This window comes from Acipenser ruthenus, chromosome 22, assembly GCF_902713425.1.
Source record: "Acipenser ruthenus chromosome 22, fAciRut3.2 maternal haplotype, whole genome shotgun sequence".
Classification (NCBI taxonomy): Eukaryota; Metazoa; Chordata; class Actinopteri; order Acipenseriformes; family Acipenseridae; genus Acipenser; species Acipenser ruthenus.
In genome coordinates, this window is record NC_081210.1 from 24068417 (window position 1) to 24089709 (window position 21293).

Below are 21293 nucleotides of genomic sequence, written 5' to 3' on the forward strand. Positions count from 1 at the left end.
CTGTTCTGTTTTCTCATCCTCTCTCCTTTGTATTGCCTAAGTGCATAGCAAGTAGAGAACAATAACTGCAGGGCATTTAAGCATTAACTGCTTGTTAATGAAGTAAGTCTCCATCTCTGGTGCAGATTATGTTAAAATCACCATTTACAAATGGAAGAAAATCATAAACAGGTGGCATACTTGGGTTTTAATCTTTTAGAATGCAAGGCGTCATTTCTTTCGGATTTACACCAGTCCCAGCTATCCTCTAGATCTGGCAAACAGAACACGCTTGCAGACAAGCAACATCTGTGTTTTCTTTCCCGTGGGTTGAATGACAGATGTTTAGTATCTTAAAATACTTAAATTAAATAAAATACACTGCATGCAATGGAAAGCTGTACCTATGTACCTGAAGCACAGTAACACAATGTACAGACGTGCTCAAATTTGTTGGTACCCCTCCACAAAAAACGAAGAATGCACCATTTTCTCTGAAATAACTTGAAACATCCACCATTGTTTATTCCATATTTAATAGAAATCAGACTTTGCTTTTGATTTTTTATTCAACATAATATTGTAAATAATAAAATGAATGAAAATGGCATGGACAAAAATGATGGGACTGCTAAACTAATATTTTGTTGCACAACCTTTAGAGGCAATCACTGCAATCAAACATTTTCTGTAGCTCTCAATGAGACTTCTGCACCTGTTAACAGGTAGTTTGGCCCACTCTTCCTGAGCAAACTGCTCCAGCTGTCTCAGGTTTGATGGGTGCCTTCTCCAGACTGCAAGTTTCAGCTCTTTCCATAGATGTTCAATAGGATTCAGATCAGGACTCATAGAAGGCCACTTCAGAATAGTCCAATGTTTTGTTCTTATCCATTCTTGGGTGCTTTTAGCTGTGTGTTTTGGGTCATTATCCTGTTGGAGGACCCATGACCTGCGACTGAGACAGAGCTTTCTGACACTGGGCAGTACGTTTCGCTCCAGAATGCCTTGATAGTCTTGAGATTTCATTGTGCCCTGCACAGATTCAAGGCACCCTGTGCCAGGCGCAGCAAAGCAGCCCCAAAACATAACCGAGCCTCCTCCATGTTTCACTGTAGGTATGGTGTTCTTTTCTTTGAAAGCTTCATTTTTTCGTCAGTGAACATAGAGCTGATGTGACTTGCCAAAAAGCTCCAGTTTTGACTCATCTGTCCAAAGGACATTCTCCCAGAAGGATTGTGGCTTGTCAATATGCATTTTAGCAAATTCCAGTCTGACTTTTTTATGTTTTTCTTTCAAAAGTGGAGTCCTCCTGGGTCTTCTTCCATGGAGCCCACTTTCGCTCAAAAAGCGACGGATGGTGCGATCAGAAACTGACGTACCTTCACCTTGGAGTTCAGCTTGTATATCTTTGGCAGTTATCCTTGGTTCTTTTTCTACCATTCGCACTATCCTTCTGTTCAATCTGGGGTCAATTTTCCTCTTGCGGCCGCTCCCAGGGAGGTTGGCTACAGTTCCATGGACCTTAAACTTCTTAATAATATTTGCAACTGTTGTCACAGGAACATCAAGCTGCTTGGAGATGGTCTTGTAGCTTTTACCTGTACCATGCTTGTCTATTATTTTCTTTCTGATCTCCTCAGACAACTCTCTCCTTTGCTTTCTCTGGTCCATGTTCAGTGTGGTGCACACAATGATACCAAACAGCACAGTGACTACTTTTCTCCATTTAAGTAGGCTGAATGACTGATTACAAGATTGGAGACATGTGTGATACTAATTAAAGAAACTAATTAGTTTGAAATCTCACTATAATCCAATTATTTATTATCTTTTCTAAGGGGTACCAACAAATGTGTCCAGGCCATTTTAGAATATCTTTGTAGAATAAGCAATAATTCATCTCTTTTCACAGCTTCTTTGCTTTATTCTATGACATACCAAAGGCATTCAAGTATACATGATAAAATAGCTTTTAATTTCATCACTTTTCAGGAGGAATGAAGCATTATTTCAATGAGCTTTAAGGGTACCAACAAATTTGAGCATGTCTGTATTTGCACAAATTGCATTATTTAGTCACCATGCACTGCATACACCACTGTGTTCTGCCAGGGCTTCTGTGCATATGATGTTATTTAATATAAAGAAGACTCTGGAGCTTTGCTGTGCTCATTTGATGCATACAGTAGCTCTATCACATTTTTAAAACCAAGTGCTTAAAAAAGCTATAAAAAGCTAGCCTTAAAGCACTCCTGTTGTTCTCAAAGAAAACAAGTGTTAATACAAAATGTGCTCCTGGGATCTTGATTTGAATGCATTTTCATGCTGCACCACTACTGCGGATTTGGAAATGTTTTAGTATTTCTCATGTGGCTTCTAAATAGATACAGTTTCAGTTACTACGGTAGCTTGAGGAATATATTATTGCTATCCAAACTGCCTGGTAATTGCGTAGCATTATTTTGAAAATGTGACATTTTATGTATCATTTATCTATTATTCCTACTTGTTAAATGGCATCAATTGTATTGCATCAACTGATCTATGATATGCAGGCTGTATCATACATGTATTCTGCTGAAGTTTCTTGAGATGTTTACTGCACTCATTTTTCTGTGGCACTGTTGATTTTAAACAGTGAACACTGCTTGCAGCAAATGCCATTAGAAATCATCATGGATGTATCCCTTAATTTTGCAGCTGCCCAGTTAAAAATGGGGTTCACTCCTGCCTAGGAGCTGTTTAAAATACCATGGTCCTATTTTGAAGAAAGAGCAAATGCAAATATAAGTAAATTTTCATGATATAAAAAATAGGAAGAAACAGATTAGTATTCTAAGTAGCATCTTGCTAGTTTTGTTCCTCTTAAATGATTGTATTTCTTTCTGAAACTTTGCTTTTTCACTCACTCCTACTCATTTCATGACTTGCTCTCCCAGCACATCAGCACTGAGCTATTCAAAACCATTGCCTTCCACACTGCCCCCCAGCACCCTATAGCCACTGAGCCTCAAATCCACTGCTTTCCAAACTCAATCCCAGCACTCAAATCACTGCTACTGTACTCATACCTGCTTTGTTTTGAGCCCTAACTCACAGTTCTCTCATTAGCTGCAGTTGCAGCAGCTGTAGTTGGTTTATCATTAATTATGCATATTTTAAATCCTGCATATCCCAGTAACCTGCATGAGTTTTCTCTGATTCTCGTTTCAGACAACCATTACCTTGTAGAAGTAGAAGCTTTTCACTGCAAAGCTGAAAAATCAATATTTCTGTTTGATGGTGTCCTTTTAGTCTCTAAACCTGGTGGACTGCTAGCACAGCGGACAGCATAACCACATCTATGAATGCAGTCCTGTACTGCGCTATTTCGGGAGTGCCTGGGTCTTTAGCAGCATCCTCTTCTGGTTAGATAATTCATTAGCTTTTCATACCCCTAGAGACCTGGGTTCCAGTCCAACCCAAATCAGGTCACACATTAAATGACTTAGAGGTGGTCGCCAGTGCCTGTCCATCCACATCAACAAAATTATTACACACAACTTGGCACAGTAGTCTCCACTTGAGAGAGGCTTAGGTCTGATCAGCAGAGGATGCTCGGTCAGGATTGCGGCACCATATGCTGCAGAGCTATAAATAATATAAATAATACATCCACATATGTACGGTATTAGGCCGGTTGAAGAGATGCGCTGTAAAAACAGATAGTAGACAGTACATTAAGTATACCTAGAACCTTATTCTGCTATCTCTACTATGGCCGAGTAGAATTATAAAAATGATCTTTTCACTTTTAACATCATCCTCGTTCACATTTAAGACCCAGAGCTGAATGAATCCATCTCGTTCTGTGTAACTCAGAGGAACAGATTTCATCTTGTATCAGACATATGGTAGCAGCTCTTGTGCTGAAGAAATCTGTCAAAATTCCAACATAAAATGATGAATTCTGTCAAAACGGTTGTAGTGTAAATTTGTTATAACTTTTTGGTTTGTTTTATCTGTCTCTGCAGATTTGATCTTTTTTCTCATACTAAAGTTACTGAAGTTTATGCTTAATTAAACAGTTTACAACAAAGACTTGACGACTGCCCCCCTCCCCATCCCCACCGCTACACAAAGAAGAAATGAATGGGTTCTTTATCATGCTTTGTGGAATGAGAAATAAACATTGTAAGCTAATATCAAAAAATGTCTCAATAGCAACACAGTAAGGCCTTGGTTATTACCTCATTAAATAGACTTATGATGAACACCTGAAGAAATAAAAAGGTAGGAGCCATCAGCCTTTCCCCAGGGCTTGTTAACAGAGAACAGGCTGCTGCTGTAAAGTCTGGGGTCCCGGCCTTGGTTAATCACTGTCCTGGATCCTGACACCACAGTGATGCTGCTAATCATGATCCAATGACCTTTAATAGCAGACATACAATACTGTAATTGCTGTATAGGGAGGTCAATGCAGCCCTAAATATTCTCTGGGGTATTTAAAATCCAGGCACATCAACTAGCTGTTGTCCATGGTGCTGAAGCTGGTTAATTCCCCATGTACTTTAGACATGCTTCTGGTCAGAAACCAATTGAATTAATTTAAAATGTATATTAAATATGGACTGGAGAGGAGGGCTTTTAACCAACCACAGGCCAGAATTTCCAACCAATATAGTTGCAGTACTGTTTTACTGTGCTAGAATGTTGTGCATAAATACTGGTCTAGGACAGGGAACCTCCAGAGAGTACACAGTACAGAAGTGTGAGGCTCAAAGCAACAATCATGATAAATTATTAGGTTCTGCCTCTGGGTGAGCACGTGTTGCATCATGAAGTGTGAAGTGAAATATTGCTGCTTTAGCACAGCAAGAGGTGTGCGGCTCATAATGTTACAGTGCTGGATCTATAAAACAAACTTAACAGGATGCAATTCACTGAAACATCAGACACAGCATCAACAGGAAATGAGACCCCAGAGATCCCTGTAGATTTACACCCTCTCCCACAATCAGCATGCTGAGCACTTTCAAAAACACAGCTCCCTGCCAGCTGCATGGGCTATAAACCAGATGGGCTTGATGTATAGACGGAGATTAGAGCCGCATCAATCCTCTGAGTTGACATTAGGCCTTATAGCAAACACGCTTTTACATGCTCTACAGTTTTCAACCTGGCTTACAACCAAGCATGGCTTTTTTTTTTTAAATAAACCGGCTGTTCATCAAAACCAGCACTTAACATTTCCATGGAGAAGCACATCAGCAATTAGGGAATACTTAAAAATAAATACACAGAATGTTATGTCTCATTAGAAACCAAGATATTATTTATCCGTTTTAATGACCTAGCAGTTTTCAGAGCCCTCATAAGTTTGAGTCTATTTTTGTGAGTCTCTGTGGTAAAGAAGTTCAGAAGACTGCATCTTGAATTGGTTGCCTAGCTAGCTTTACAGTACTTTGAAATGAGCTGTTTCCTACTGGTGTGATCACAATCCAGGTGTTCTGTACACTGTTCTTCCAAGTATTGGGACACAGTGTCTGTACTGACAGGGATCCAATCTGGCACTATTTGGTTTCAACCCTGTATTTTTTGGCTAAGCCAACAGTTTATAAATACAGGTTTGATCCATGTCGGTTTTGGCTCAAGTGCAATTTAATAGTTTCTATTTCCTACATTTGTGTTACAACTACAGACACAGTACACAATATCTAATTAAAGCTTACGGTAGATGACGAGGGAACACTTTTGTAAAATAAACTAGTATTCAAGTGCAAATAAACTCAACATAAGCAAGCAGAGTGCTTACGAGTAAAACACATTTCTAAAGGTCTTTGCACCAAAATACAATCTGCTTCTTTTGTGTGAAATCAAAACCGATAACAAATACCTTTGTCATACATTGACTCCCTAACTGAACATATAAATGGCATATACTAGTTTTGTAATATTACCAGTTTTACTTTCCTTTCCCCCCCAAGAAAACTAAAAAACTAAACAAATGGAGCACATTTTGGTGTGAAGGCATTAATAAATCAGGCTCATTGACTCAAATCTGGTCTTACTCATTGGTCAGCTTTTGACACTTGACAATTAAGGCCCAATCTGTAGATCTCAACATAATGCTAAAAACCCACATGCTCCTGCAGCACCCACTCTCGCTGTCCCTCCCACTTACACAGTCACCAAGCTGTCCCACTTCAGCAGCAAGTTACTCAGGTTGATGGATGGCTCTCGTATGGAAACGAGATGGTAGTGAGATTGATGTGCTGGGAGATCAAGTAACAAAATGAGTAGGAGGGAGTGGGAAAGCAAAGTTTCAGAAAGGAATACAATTATTTAAGAGGAGCAGAACTAGCAAGATGTTACTCAGAATACTAATCTGTTTCTTCTTATTTTTATACCATGACAACTTACTTAGATTTGCCTTTGCTCTTTCTTCAAAATAGGACCATGGCATTTTAAACAGCTCAGTGGTTAGAGGACAAATTACCAGACAACAGTGTGGAAGATAATGGGTTTGAGTAGCTCAGTGGTTAGAGTGCTAGGCTGCAGTGTGGAAGGTGATGGGTTTGAGTAGCTCAGTGGTTAGAGTGCTAGGCTGCAGTGTGGAAGGTAATGGGTTTGAGTAGCTCAGTGGTTAGAGTGCTAGGCTGCAGTGTGGAATCAAAACTGTGAGGAGGAATGATGTTCCACAGCTCTCTTTACTGGCTTTAAATTACCTGTAGAATTGCTGCAGTGAAAATACAGCATGATAGCAATCACCATGCTGCTGGCAATTCTCTCTCTCTCTCTCTCTCTCTCTCTCTCTCTCTCTCTCTCTCTCTCTCTCTCTCTCTCTCTCTCTCTCTCTCTCTCTCTCACTCTCTGGCTGACAGAAAACTGCACTGACACTATAAGTGACAACACTGACAAACACTCATTGACATCCTAAGTGGCACTGCGACAGACACAGTCTCTAACAATAATGCACACAGTGACACATTCAGTGATGCACTTACTGGCCCCCTTGCCCAAGCCTAGACCTGCATTTTCAATTGGTGTGAAATCCTTGCAGTTTCACTATACAGACGGGGAGAAAAAGACGACAGATTGACTGTAATGTTTTTATTTTAACTGCAGTTATGCTACAGGTAAGTTGTATTTGACGCCTTCACATTTAGTTGATGTGCTTCCTTTGAACAACAGCTGTGTAGATGACAATGAAGTTACAGCTGAATTTTAGACAAACCACTGCATTCCCTCTGCAGATACCCTTTAGATTCACTATTGGGTTCGGTTCATTCAGAAGTGCCACAGTCAATGAGCTTCGCCTTTTCTTTACTGCTATTAATTGAAATGAAACCCCAGAGAAAGGAATAGAAAGACAAAGAACTCTCTGCAGTGCTGACTGAAGCAGCCTGCCAGCAAGCTCGGTGCACAGTAAAGTCCTTTTATGAGACAGGGAAGCAGATAACTTATTGTTTATGAGCTAAGTGATTTGCTGCTCAAACTTGGGAAGTTTCTAATCAGTTTTAATACCAGCAGCCCCTCGCAGTAATATTGAAAAGTTAGTATAACAGATCTTGTGCTGACCCACATAAAACCGTAATTTATTCTTTGGAAAAAGTTCAGCTTGGACCTATGGAGTGTGATGTTCAGGTAAATGTTGTGTACATAACAAATACGTAATGTTGAATGTTTAATGGTAAGAAGTATGGGTGCTTGAAGCTGTCCTTACACTCAATACTATTCACAGAGTTTCAGCTGGTTTATTTAAAGATTGTTATTTAAAGTCGGTTTTGAATAATTTGATAATCATGCACAAGAACGCGGATTAGAGAACATGATCAAGTTGGGAAAATAAAGGTACAGTACCATACAGACAAGGTCAACTACCAAGGTAATGCCTGGTTATCTGTGTGTATTCTGATTACAATGCTTTATGAACACCAAGCTGTGTCTAAAGTGTTCTTTAAAGAACTTGTGAATTAATTTGAATTAATAATAACTGAATTAGAAATACAGTAACTCAGTGGCCAACTAGGGAGACACAAGTTGAAGTGATTTATTTCTGTAGTTATGAAAACGTTTGATTGATGGGATTAACGTACACTTAGAAAATTATAATCTTTTTGTCAACATTTGTTCATAAAGATCACGTATTGCTAATTTCACACCAGTTCTGCACTCAGACTCAATATTTTGTTCATACTGCAGTTATGTCAATTTCTGAAAGGTACATTGATGTTTATTGAATATCTTACAGGACTCACGTGTGTCAGTAATTGCTAACAGCAATCAAACCACAATTAACATGACAATTATCATATAATTGTTTTGTGAGAACATGCTGATATGGGGTTGTGATTTTATAGCTATGATGTAGTCATAAAATGACTGCAACACTGCTTGATAAATATGGTATAACAATCATAATTATAGGCTAGTTTCCTAGCTATTATAAACAGACATAAAAAATGCAAAGTTTTTTAAAAAGCAAGAGATCCATGCTTATACTATGAATGCACTGTTCTTTAGCATGGTTAGCTGTGTTTTCCCATGCTTTACCATACTGTAGTTCCCAGTGATTCACCACACTCCCCTATACTTTCACTATGTTTTAATAACACTAGCCTGGGCCACTCAGGAGGTAAACTGGACCAACACAGCAGTGTTTCCAACAGCGTTTTTAACATCTGCTAATTCTCTTGCTTTTTTCCATGATTTGTGTTCTTCCTCAGTTTTTGGGGGGGAGAAAAGTCCAATTCCATAAGATACTTTGAATTACTTGCTTGTTTGATTCCTTTTTTTAATTAACAAGTGTTTTCTCCTTTCATATATGTATATAACTGCAATAAACAATTTGAAAAATGACAGTATAAAACTATTCAGTTGGGTCAGCAACAGAACTCAGAAGTGCTTACTGAGATTGCTTCCAATTCTTATATAGTCTGGATATGTAGAGTGGTTGACAGCGTTGGATCTCAACAGCACAATTGAGTCCTTGAAATCTGACATTTCCAATAACCGCTGTGGTTTTGAAACAATACAAAAGAACACCCCCCTGAACACTTTCTCATCCTCCCTTAACCTCCCCTATACATTGGAGCATTGATTGACAGAGAGCAATGAAGCAGCGTCTGCTTTATATCAGACAGGCCTGAACATCGCATTGTACATCTGAGCAGGTGCACACACACCAAGACAGGATATCTCTGGATTTGATCTGCAGTACAAGAGACTTCAGTCAGTAGGCTGATGGTATGAATTCTAACATTTAAACACAGCTCTCCTGGTCTTTTTTTTTGTTTGTTTGTTTGTTTGTTTTCTTAATACTATTAATGTTAAAGATGCATACATTTTAATAATGCAGTACACACACATTAAATCACTGAAATTAATAGTTTTAGAGTGACACTTCAGTCTTACGAACACCCTCCACTGATGTGTTTGTAACTTTGGGGGTCTACTGTAGAACCTACAGCACAGACATAGCCAAGTTGTGAACATCATACAGAATATCAACTGACTTAAATATTAGGACTTTTACTGAACTTACATTTTTCACGTAACCCACGAGCCAAATAGACTCTCTGTACAAAGCTCCTTATCGTTTAAGCACATTTAACGAGCGACAGTATCAGTTACGTTTACAATTCCTCTGTTTAATCTGGTTCTGCTTTGAGTTGCCAATGGGGATCACTACCTCCGCTCTAAACATCCTGATTAATCGGGGAGCAAACAGTCAGCAGCCTGATCCCCACTATGTCACAAAAGACTGGAGGCTGCGGGGTTTAGATAGAGAACCTCCCTTCCCCTTCCCTTCAAACTCACAGGCATGCCCTAGCTGACCTCCTACAGTATATAGAGGGGATTGATGCTTTATGAATAGCATCAGGGAGGCAGGTTGACAAATTATTCATCTGCAGATTCAGCTCTGTAATGAAAGCAAACTGTGACTGATATCTCTGCAGTTGACAAAAAAAAAAAATATATATACAATTAATCTAATCCAGTGTGCGGTTATGAGATTTCTGTACCATGATCCTGGGAGCAGTTTAATGTTCTTCAGCAGGTTCCCTCTGCACCCCTCTGATCACAAAGAGAGGCTTTCAAGAGAGCTGAGAGCACAGAGCACTCACATTCACCAGGGATGGGTCACAGGTCTCTAAAAGATACCAACAGGGAGGTATGCCTTGGCTAGAATGTCCCACCCTGTCCCTCTTGAGATCTGATCCATTTGCCCAGTTAATCTCCCCTCTTTGAGATCAGCTTCAACTGGTTGACAGGGGATGCCTCTCTCACAAAAGGTGACAGATGCAAAATTGTGTTGATAAAGAACAGAAATACGGTTCACAATAGATTATGAGCCACATAAAGACATCTGCCAAATAAACAAATACTAATAATATAGATTATGAGGTACACATTGAGATGTTATGGCATTTGCTTTGCACAAAACCAGCTTTCACAATTGAAACTTATTTTATGTAGAAACAACATAAGGAGGGCTAAGAGCAAATGACCAGCAAACGTGTGCATGCAATCAATGCAAAAACAATGAGAGGACATGGCAACTTGGCACCCAGCTGGAAATCACTTTGGATTTTATGGTGCAGCCCTTACTACAACAGTGTTTAATCGATGACTGATACAGTGTGAAAGAGCTCTGCTGGAGCTGAATAGCATCACTGCGCAAAAATCAACCCCCTTTCTACAGCCTGCCTAATTCAATACAATGAAAGCTCCTCTAGTGCAGTCAGTATTAAAGGAGATTAGAATGAAATGCAGAGTGATAACCAGAGAGCTGATTTATTGAGGAGCTGCAGATCAGACACTTCAGCATTTATTAAAACCCTTACTGTATACTCATTTCATATATTGAATTCTGTATAGAGAATAAAGTACAGAGTGGCAGTGCTGGAGAGCTGAGAGTGGAGTGTTGTGTTGCTCATTATAAAGATACAAGGTGGCAGTGCTGGAGTGTTTTCAGTACTAATTCACCGTTAAGCCCTGACTGTCTATACGAAAGGAGACAGGAGGCACGTGAAAAAGCTTGTGAAAAGTGCAAAATGACCTTGCAAAACTACCAAGAACCCAAGCAGCTTTCATACTGGGGGTGTACAGCTAATACACTGACAGGTACATTTAGGTGTTTCAAATCCCTTTTCCAGCAGATCAAGCTTTTTCAGGCACAGCCATGGGGGGGGGGGGTGAGCTGTAAAACCCAGTTGCGCTCCTTTTCAGCAGGTTTTTTGATGGCTTTGTTTTCTTTCCATCCCTGGTTCCCACGCTGATGCAGCAGTAATCATATAGAGCCTATAAAGAAGCCATCATTGATCTCAGCACGTGTATCGAACAACCATCAAGACAGCGTGCTACTGAGGGTTCTATTGAACTTCTTAGTTTTAAAAACAGTATGTGATGACTGAAACAGAAAATTACACAAACTGAATCTAAACAAAATAAAGAATACATTATTTAAGATATCTCAGCTTTTCTCATACCCATACCAACTTAGAAATCTATATTCCTACAAAAAAAGTTTCATTGTTGTGAGATTTCATAGTCTATCAAATTCTTATGGGATATATTTTGTGAGGAATACAGTAGCAAAGTGTCTTTTTATTCTATGTTTAATTTACTACATTTTTATCAGGGGAAGGCACATTTACCAAGAGGAATAAAAAACTAGATTGTATTTCTAAACTGAAGAGAGGACAGTAGCTGACAGGACACGTGTTTTCAAAGCTGCTCAAATTAACAAATGGTTAGTGAATGGTTATCAATTACCCCTGCCCTACAGCCCACTGCCCTACAGCTCAAATACAAACTCAATTCAGAAAGGATACCTTACCTTTCGCATAACCCTGCAACCTCCTGCTGGAATGAACTGCGATACAGTGTCCAGGTCTTGGGAGGGAGAGTAGAAAAAACACACAGCACTTTATCATTATAACGCTGTGGTTTTTTATTGACTCACATGTAAATGCTATCCTGCACAATATTAAGATATGATCATTAACAGTTTTATTTACCAATATCACCTATAATGTGCAAATAAGAATTTCAATAAAACCCTCCCTGTTCACTATGCTTTTTTGCAGGAATGTTTTGATTCATTTCACATTTTTTCTTAGCTAATACGTTATTTCAATGTTTTTTTTTATTATTTTCTTTTCATTATGTGTCCTAAATCCAGACTGTTATCGCAGGATATGGTTGAAAATACACACACTCTGCACCAAATGCATGGATACGGAACAAACAAAAGTGTGTGTGTGTGTGTGTGTGTGTGTGTGTGTGTGTGTGTGTGTGTGTGTGTGTTGTCTCTCTCTAATAATATTGCCGCCTAAGCGAGAGATGCAGATTTTTTTTCCTCAAACATTAAAGCCAGCATTAGTGTGAGAGAGTTTTGTCTACAAGATGGCATTGATAGCATTTGACAGGAAGGAGTTTTGAAGGTCAGTTGAAGTTCACTTAAGCACAAAGTGTCCAGCAGGACAATGCATAAGTGAGTAATGAACTGAAAGAGTTGAAGCACTTCCTGATGAAGCCAGAAGTTAAAGAGCCCCTGAATACTAAATCGTGTAACTCAATCGGGTGACTGGGAGCATGTTCAAATTCCTATTGGGTTCCTATGGGCAACCCCTCCACCTCTTTGATTGTGTTGTATTATTTATATTATTTATATACAAAAGGTTTAAAGCAAACATTTTGATGTCATAGAAGAAATACTGGGTCTTTTTTTAAAAAATCTGATCAACAGCGGTTCTTAAAACCACCGTCCCAAAATGTATAAACCTGTTTTACTGCAAACCTGTTTCCACTGAATTTGAATGCTCTTAAAACCAGGGTCAATAAATCACCCGAGCTGGACTGAAGGTATCAAAACAGCTGTTTAGATCATTCCCTTGTGGTTTAAAGTCCATGTTTGGATCGAGAGCCCAATAGAGCTCCATTGCTTTCACTGCGAATGTTAAATTAAAGCGAGCAGTCCATTTACCATTACAATGCAGTCTTAACCACACATGCATTTAGTTACTATCATTAAGTGCCACAATCCCAGCTAGGTTTTATTGGGACAAGGGTTACCTATATAAATTATATCATCTTTATGATAATAACCCAGCACACTAAGCTGAACCATTTGTTTTGTACTGATTAGAATCTGTACCATTTTAAAAAAGCCATTTTGTTAAATAAAAAGCTAAACTTTGAAATCCAACACACATTCTCCTACAAGAGGCAGAATGCTGGTGACTGCAGAAGTCCACACTTGTTAAAAAAACATATGATGTTATTAAGGTTCAGTGGTGTGTTCTTACCTTTGTTGAGTGTCCCAGTGAGGAATCTGTGGATAGACCGGGCAAACTTCACCAGCCCCAGTTTACAGCGCTTGGCACAGCCACTCATCCTGCAGACCAGAAAAACCCGAGAGTGGAGAGTATATCCGCCTGTATTTCAAGTGCCTGCCCAGTTTAAACAAGTCAGTCCTTTACCTGCCCCACTCAGGACACTTGCTTTGATCAGAACTCTCCCTCCACAGCTGAACTACAGACAGTTCCCAAATCCATTCAAGGAAAAAAGCTGTGGACCGTTCTTTTTTTCTGAGAGCGTTGCTGCAGTTGATAAAGTGTAATTGATCTGCTCTTTTCAAAGTCTTGCCAGGTTTCTGCTCCTCTCCCTCTCCTTGCCTGGGCTGTACAGGTCAGTAAAGTCTTGCCAGGTTTCTGCTCCTCTCCCTCTCCTTGCCTGGGTTGTACAGGTCAGTAAAGTCTTGCCAGGTTTCTGCTCCTCTCCCTCTCCTTGCCTGGGTTGTACAGGTCAGTAAAGTCTTGCCAGGTTTCTGCTCCTCTCCCTCGACTTGCCTGGGCTGTACACGTCAGTAAAGTCTTGCCAGGTTTTTGCTCCTCTCCCTCTTCTTGCCTGGGTTGTACAGGATAGTAAAGTCCGTCTTGTATTTGATTTTCAGCACTCCTGGTTGTGGACAGCTCCCTTTCTCACAAAGCAGCATGCAGTACACCTCCACTCACTCACAGCGCTTGCTCTCTCTCTCTCTCTCTCTCTCTCTCTCTCTCTCTCTCTCTCTCTCTCTCTCTCTCGCTCTCTCTCTCTCTCTCTCTCTCTCCCTGCCTCTCTCCCCTGTTATGTGTCAGGAGAAGTCAATTTGTCCATCCATCCGTACAGGATCCTAGACTGTGCTGAAAAGGGCTGTTGTCAGATGATTTGTTCTGAAGCGGATTTCACTCTGCACTCTTCACGGTATCTTGGGGTAGGGTAGAGGGGAGAAGGGAGGGTGAGGGAGGGTTAGAGAGAGGGACATATGGAGGAAGAAGAAGAAGATGCGATAGATATTTGTGTTCTGTCTGTGTTGCCCAGTTGAGTGAAGCTAAAAATATAGGGACTTATTTCAGACTTTATCTGTGAAAACCTCAAAAACTACCACCTAATCAAGTCACCGTACTTCAGACAGATTGCCAGCAGGAGGCACTCCCAATGCACTCACCATCAATCAGCTTGGATAACTTAGAACAGGGGTTCTCAAACCCGGTCAATGGGACCCTGTTCTAGCTAACTTGAAATCTGCAACTGTTTGAAAGCTGAACACAAGTAAAAAGGTCAAATTAAGCAAATGATCAGTTCAATTAAGGGTCTAGTTAAGTAATTGAGAGCTCAGCTGGAATGAAAACCAGCAGACACAAGGGGTCCCCAGGACAGAGTTTGAGTAGCCCTGCCCAGGAAAGTGGCTTCTAATTACACAAACAGCTTCCGGATAATCAGTGACAAGAGTAAGGGAGACAGTTCCTTTTAGCAGGACAGAGGGTAAATGGATCATTTTTCTCAAGGCATCTGCAGCCTCATTACTGTGGCTGGTTACAGTCTATATTTAGCTTGTTACAAAAAAATATAGATTGGAAATGCAGATGTAAATATAGATGTGCGGTCAACGGAATAATTGAGAAACTGAGGATCATGGCTGGAGTGCACATTGAATACTGATAGATACTTCTGGCTTAAACAATATGTAGATTGGATAGCACAACCTCTGGATAAATTTAGGAAACAAATAGGAACTAAAGTTATGCGCTTCCACGTCAACTGTGAAGTATTTAAGTACAGGAAGCGTTAAGAGGCTTGGCAACTGGTTCAGCAAAATACTAATTTGGGATATGTATAAAAAAGTCCACTCCCCCACCTCAACACCCTTGTAGCCTGTGATAATATCATAGATAAACCGGTATTAACTTTTTTTACCATTTATTTGTCTGAATGAACTACTGTTTTTCTGTCAGTGTTGAGCCATGCCTTTGACAGGCAGCTATTAATTAAAAAACAAAAGAAAGCATCATATTCATAGCTGTGATCTTTCCAGGAGAACTGAGTTTCAGCCCGGCCTGACGTGAATAATTTATTGCCGAGTTAAGCATTAAAAATGAAGTGATAAAAGCTGTTGTCAGATTGTTAGAAATGTTCAACTGAAATATTGTTGTAGGTCAGCTTTGTGAGCAGTGATGCTATCCCAGGTATGGATTATCCCTTAAATCAGCATCCCAGAGATGACTGGGCAGGGAAAACAGTGTGCTGTTGAGGGGGAGATAAATATCACACTGGCTGTTTTTACACAGGAAAGCAATGCTTCATGATATTGTGTGGAAATTGCTCCAGGGCTGGGAGGAGCCATTAGCAGTGATGCAGATTCTAATACAGCCCATGATGGAGTGATTGAAAACCTTGTTACCGCCTCGTCCTTCAGTCTGTCTGTTTCTTCTAGTTGTCTGTCTGACATTTGTCTACCTTTTGTCTATCCGTCCCTCTGCTTGTTACACTCTGGCCAACAGTCTGGCTGCAATTGGCAAACAGTTCTAGAAAATTGTATGTATCGCAAATTCACAGCGACGCAAAAGAGGTCATGCATTTTAAAGTGACAGTTAAGGAAACGTCATTTGCCATGTCCCCTGTGAGAACATGGCCTATCAGCTTATGTAATCGTGCTTTACTGGAGAGAGAGAGAGAGAGTGAGAGATAGATTGCTTTTGGTTTCATAGATGATATATTCCCTTCTGAGTACTCAAGCTAATTTTACCTTTATTGACAGTTACTGTGTGCAGACTGTGCGAGAGCAAAAGGCAGTCAGTCATTTCAAATTTTCAAAGGCTTCTGCCCTACACTCCTCGCTTTGCACTAAGCTACTCCATTTAATAAGGTTCCTACAGCACTAACGGTGCATTACACACAGGCGTGTTTAAGTAAACCTATATATATATATATATATATATATAGTGCACTCTCTCGTAGTTTATGAAATGGGACAGCCCCATTAATGTCCAGTTCAGTTCAACGTCTCTCAGCTGATTCCAAAAACCTGCTGCAGCATTAACAAACAGCTCAGAGGCCATTACTGCTGAGGGCTTCAACTCCCGCAGTTCCTGCTGACATGTGTTACTGGGTATCTGAAGTTGGCTTTCATATTGCAAAGCTGGGTAAGACCTAATGCGTATTTGATGCCATATATCTGAAAGGTAGGATAGTAAAAACTGTTCACGAAACACACTGTTTGTCTCACATATATGTGTAGAGGGCTAAATGACAAGTTCTGAAAGTGTAAATTCCCCCTCAGGATTCAGGCTTTGGTATTGTGCACATTGCTAGTAGATTCTACTGCTGCCAGCATCACAATATATTATTATGATAAGAACTCTTTGTCTGATAGGCATGAGGAGGTTTTATAGCATTGTTGTGTAAATATCTGTGCTATTACACCATTAAATTTAATTCACGTTAATATGAATCTGTTTTTGCCAGTTTTATCCCCCATTAATAAACATCAGAGTACATTAACTTGTAATCTATAATTTATGTAACACCATCACACCCCACTTCTCTGACTTCTATTTAACTTAACAAGAAATCAATGATGTTATACTGCAGGTGTAGTATAGCTAAAATATTAAAGGAGAGACATGCACATACAACCTTGAACCAAGTAAAAGGTTATGATTGAACAGAAATTGCAAAAAAACAACCAATAAACATTAATTTAAGTTATTAACCTCCTAACCACAACATATTTTTTATAATGTAGTAACCAATGGATTACTAAGAACCATGCAACAGCAACAACAATATCATCAATCTACTGCAAAGCATCACATTAATGATGTTATGCATCAGTTGTGGTGTAAAAGAGGCCGGTGAGCAGTAATGGCAACATGGGATTTTGCACACTTGCAGTAACCACATAAACACTTGGATCCTCCAGGTATGCCCTGAAATTCATCTGAAATTGTTACTGATTGAGTCCTGTAACTTTCCAAGTCAGGATAACTATCTGCTTTAGATTGAGCACCAGCTGCAAATTAAAGTTCTCTCTATAAAGCAGCACGGCTTTCTACTGACACTGCAGGAGGCATTGAGGGGGGTGGGGGGTCGGGGGCTGGCTGGCTGGGAGGGGTCCCAGTCCCTTAGTTATCTGCACACTGGCACAAACTGTTGAAATAAATGTATGATGTAATGAATAAACCTGCACCCAGTCCTACTTCAATTAGCGCTTGGGAGTAACTAATGCAAACAGGAGCTCTGGAAATAACATGCAGAATAGTTACTATCCTGATGCAGGTTTTTTCAGGTGGTGCTCAAACGTGATAATCAATAAAGTAAAGTTGGGAATCTGGGTTTTAGAATAAAGGTTTTTAACAGCATTTAATAAACCTTCCTCTTGCCATAGTCTTGTGAGGTTCCTCTTGGCAGAATTGGGGAGGTCAATATAGCAGAACAAACAAGACACACTCACATGACAGGTTAATTTAACATGTGAATGACAGAAAAGACAATTTGTAATAAATAACAGTTGCATCTCCCTGTTCGAGGTCAGTTTTAGCTTTCACGCTCAATTGGTAGGTGTTCCAGAACTTCACAGATTACTGATCTACAAGGAAAAGTCTTGAAAGTGATAGCTCTGTGCCACTCCGGAAAGCAGACATTGATTCCTATTCCAGCCCCACAGCCATTGAGAATGTGTGCCCATCATGTAGAATCAGTGATGTCATGACTGCTCACGGTTGCCTTGACAGTGTCAGGGCAGGTGTTTCCAATTTTCAGTCCAACTGTTGGCAAGACCATATGCATGAACAAGAGTAAATTAAACTAAGTGTAAAAAAAGAAAAACTAGAAAGAAATTGAGCAGAACACACACTTGTTGTTTTTTAAGCAGAACATTTTCAACCAGGGGTGAATCAGTCAGAATTCTACGACAGCCCAGTTTGACAAAACTGTCATTTTTTATGGCAATCTACCTAGAAATAGTAAAAATCTCAGTATTTTTGTACGAGGGTTTTATTGGTTGATATCCCACAAGCATATCGAGAACGCATACTATATGCCTGTTCCTTGGATGATAAATTAAGCTGTTGAAAAACAGACAGACTGTAATCTTGAAGATTTATGAACATGACCATATATAACCAGACACTGGATCATTGTTTAAGAAAAACTGTAAGCAGTTCAGCTTTTCTATCTACGTAAAACCTGATCAACACAGAAGCCAGCTGTGCTGACACTGAGAACAGAAAGCTTGCCTGGAAATGTTGACCCCCCACTTCACAGCACTGAGGGGAACAAGTGAATCTTGACATGTAAAAATACACTAGTAAGCAAAAGAATTAAGGCCACTGCTATAGATTAATCAAACATTTCTATGCATTAGAAGCATTTGGCTGCTTAATTTAATGCACGTAACTTGCATTATGACACTAACTGGAAGCTATGCTTATAAAATGTTAATGTAATTGACTTGTATTTGCTACAGCTGAGCTTTTTCTGGCACTCCTGTGACAGAAGTATGACTTCAAGGCATTAAAAGAACAGAGAGCTGCAATAGCTCCTTCATACGAATACAAAGTCATAATGAGCTGCATTCAGTACGAATTACTATCTGATTAGAGTTGAATAGTTAATCAGTGATATATCAACAATTTATGAACCCTAAACTCCTGACTAAGACATTAAAGGGAATAACAGTTTGCGAACTGGTTCAATCAAAAAGCTTCATTATTATTTATATATTTATAGAACATTTTTTGTTTTTTTTCAAAGTGTATTTTCATGAATAAAACATGGTTTGATATCATTGATTTTGTCTTAAAGTAGATTATTGTCAGCTTTTTTTAACAACAGTCTAGGAAAGTTGTCAGGGCACCAAACCTTACATTATTCATAAAACAGACTTAGACTTTATTAACTCCTGAGGTAATCCTTTGTGAATATGAATAATATTTTCATAAACCAAATATCTCCCAGAAATTCCTGTATAATACACATCTAACAGTGGATTCTTAAAATAATTTGTTATTTATGTATTTATTTACAATTGTATTCATTGGAGAAACCACATGAGCTACAAACAGCTCGTTTATAAAGGTGTCCCAGGAGGGAGGCAGGAGCAAGTTACCATTACATACAAGCATGCAGTGAGCACACAGTTTCACTCAAAAAAGTCTCTTCAAATGAGAAAGTGACACTGTGGATCTGAGTTCTATGGGTAGTTTATTCCGGTCTGACTGGGCAGCTGAAACAAAAGCTTTCCTTCAATAGTGCTGCTCATTGTGGCTGAACATGGTTTAATTGTCTTTGTTTAGTGCAGCTGTGCACAGTCGATGAGCAGGTTCTATATTGTGGAAGGATCTGTTGAGAACCTGGCTTTCTGCCTCAACAGAGCACATAAAAGATTAAAGAAAGATAAAAAATCATATTAATTTAATAATACAAATGAACAATAGTACATGTTCAGCACATGTTCATTGTGTGACCTGAAACTCAGGCCTGGGAAAAGAACCTGTGTATTAATGGTTTTAATAGATATTTCTCCCTTTTTTTTATTTATTGTGTTTCAGAGAAGGCACACAGAGGTAATTTATTTTTTTAAATACAAAATGTTCAATGTGTTCAATCAGGGCAGAAAGCCAGGAACTGATTCCATAGAAAGCTGCAGGGGGTTCTTGCTAAATTGCACACAATTGCTTCTTACAACAGATTCTACCATAATATCCCCTGCTTTCAGCAGTTTCGGATACTGCTTTTTCAATGCGCTAATCATCCTGTCTCAGATTTTGTGCTATTGAAAGAATACCACAGGTCTGTAGGAGTGGTAATGTTGAGCAAAGACTTTTACAATGTGAATCTAAAAGAGATTTTTTGTCACATGTATCTTAAAACTATGCAGCCTGGTGGTTTAAATAATGAACTAGGGTTGTCTTGGTTCCTATGAGCATGCTTGCATGTATTGTGAGAGGCAGGCTGACTCGCTGGACACAATATCCCTTCTCTGTATTTTCAATTGATAGATATTATTGTATCTCTGTAAGTAGTACTGGCTGTGATATGTATATTTCACATTTTCTTTTCCTCAGTTCTGACTATTCCAGCATTCTGAATGTCTTAAATGTTTTTAAATATTTTTCAAATATTGCTTAAATCATGTATTAATTATTTGGTCTGATTTCAGGTGCATTAAATTGTCTGAAACAAATCACTAATAGTTTTTAGCTGGGATGCTACACGTGCATTCGTTGCCTTGACTATTATTTGAGATTGTGATGTGTGGTTCAGTCACACGGCACTGAGGATAGTCATAGCTATGACTGAAACATCTGCACTTATTTGTACTTTGCACTTTAACTGCACTTGCACCTTGTGTATAAATAAAAACAAGCTTTGTTTTTGCATTGATGGCTTTTTGGAGGGTTTTTTTTCTCCAGCATCAGTGAGTCTATTTCTACCTGCTTTCCATCTATTTATTGAGACTCTTATGCATCTGTACCACACATTTGTTGGACGCATTCCTGTAAGGCGCAATAACTTTTGGATTACACATACCGCATATAAACATATTGGTTCTTTCAACTAAGTTCTAAACAGTTGTTCCAAAGACAATAATACACTCTACTTCTCAATGCAACAACTCTGATCAGTACAGTTGAGGGTTTCTTTTTTTTAATCTTCTGTTTAAGACAACAGTGAATTATATTAGTAACAGCAACAGCAAGAAAGGCATAACAAAAGCAATTATCACAATAATATTTCATATTCAGCAAATTGCTCCAGATCTTATACACTGCAAATCACTCATGAATAACATCTCCTCGTGATGTGTCAAATTTACAAGTATTTCCTAATGAAGAGAACGTGAAAACTTTACGTTGTGTACATTTCCTTCTATAATATATTATAGTACAGTATAATATAAAACTCAGCTGTATTTGGTCATAGTGGGGAAAAAAGCATAGAAAGAGACCGGAGACCTTCTGATCAACGTTATTGGCTTTTGATCTGGTATGAGTTATTTTTAA

At 39.1% G+C, this 21293-nt stretch overlaps 1 protein-coding gene across 1 annotated transcript in view; it reads right to left on the minus strand.

The window, feature by feature from the left end:
* Nucleotides 1-14003, minus strand: part of LOC117431744 (Kv channel-interacting protein 1) — an 83925-nt gene extending 69922 nt beyond the window's left edge. The window contains exon 1 of the mRNA XM_058996187.1: nucleotides 13275-14003. Within this exon, the coding sequence (XP_058852170.1) occupies nucleotides 13275-13362 (88 nt within the window). The 5' untranslated portion in view covers nucleotides 13363-14003. The remainder of the gene's footprint in view (nucleotides 1-13274) is intronic.
* Nucleotides 14004-21293: the final 7290 nt, after the last annotated feature.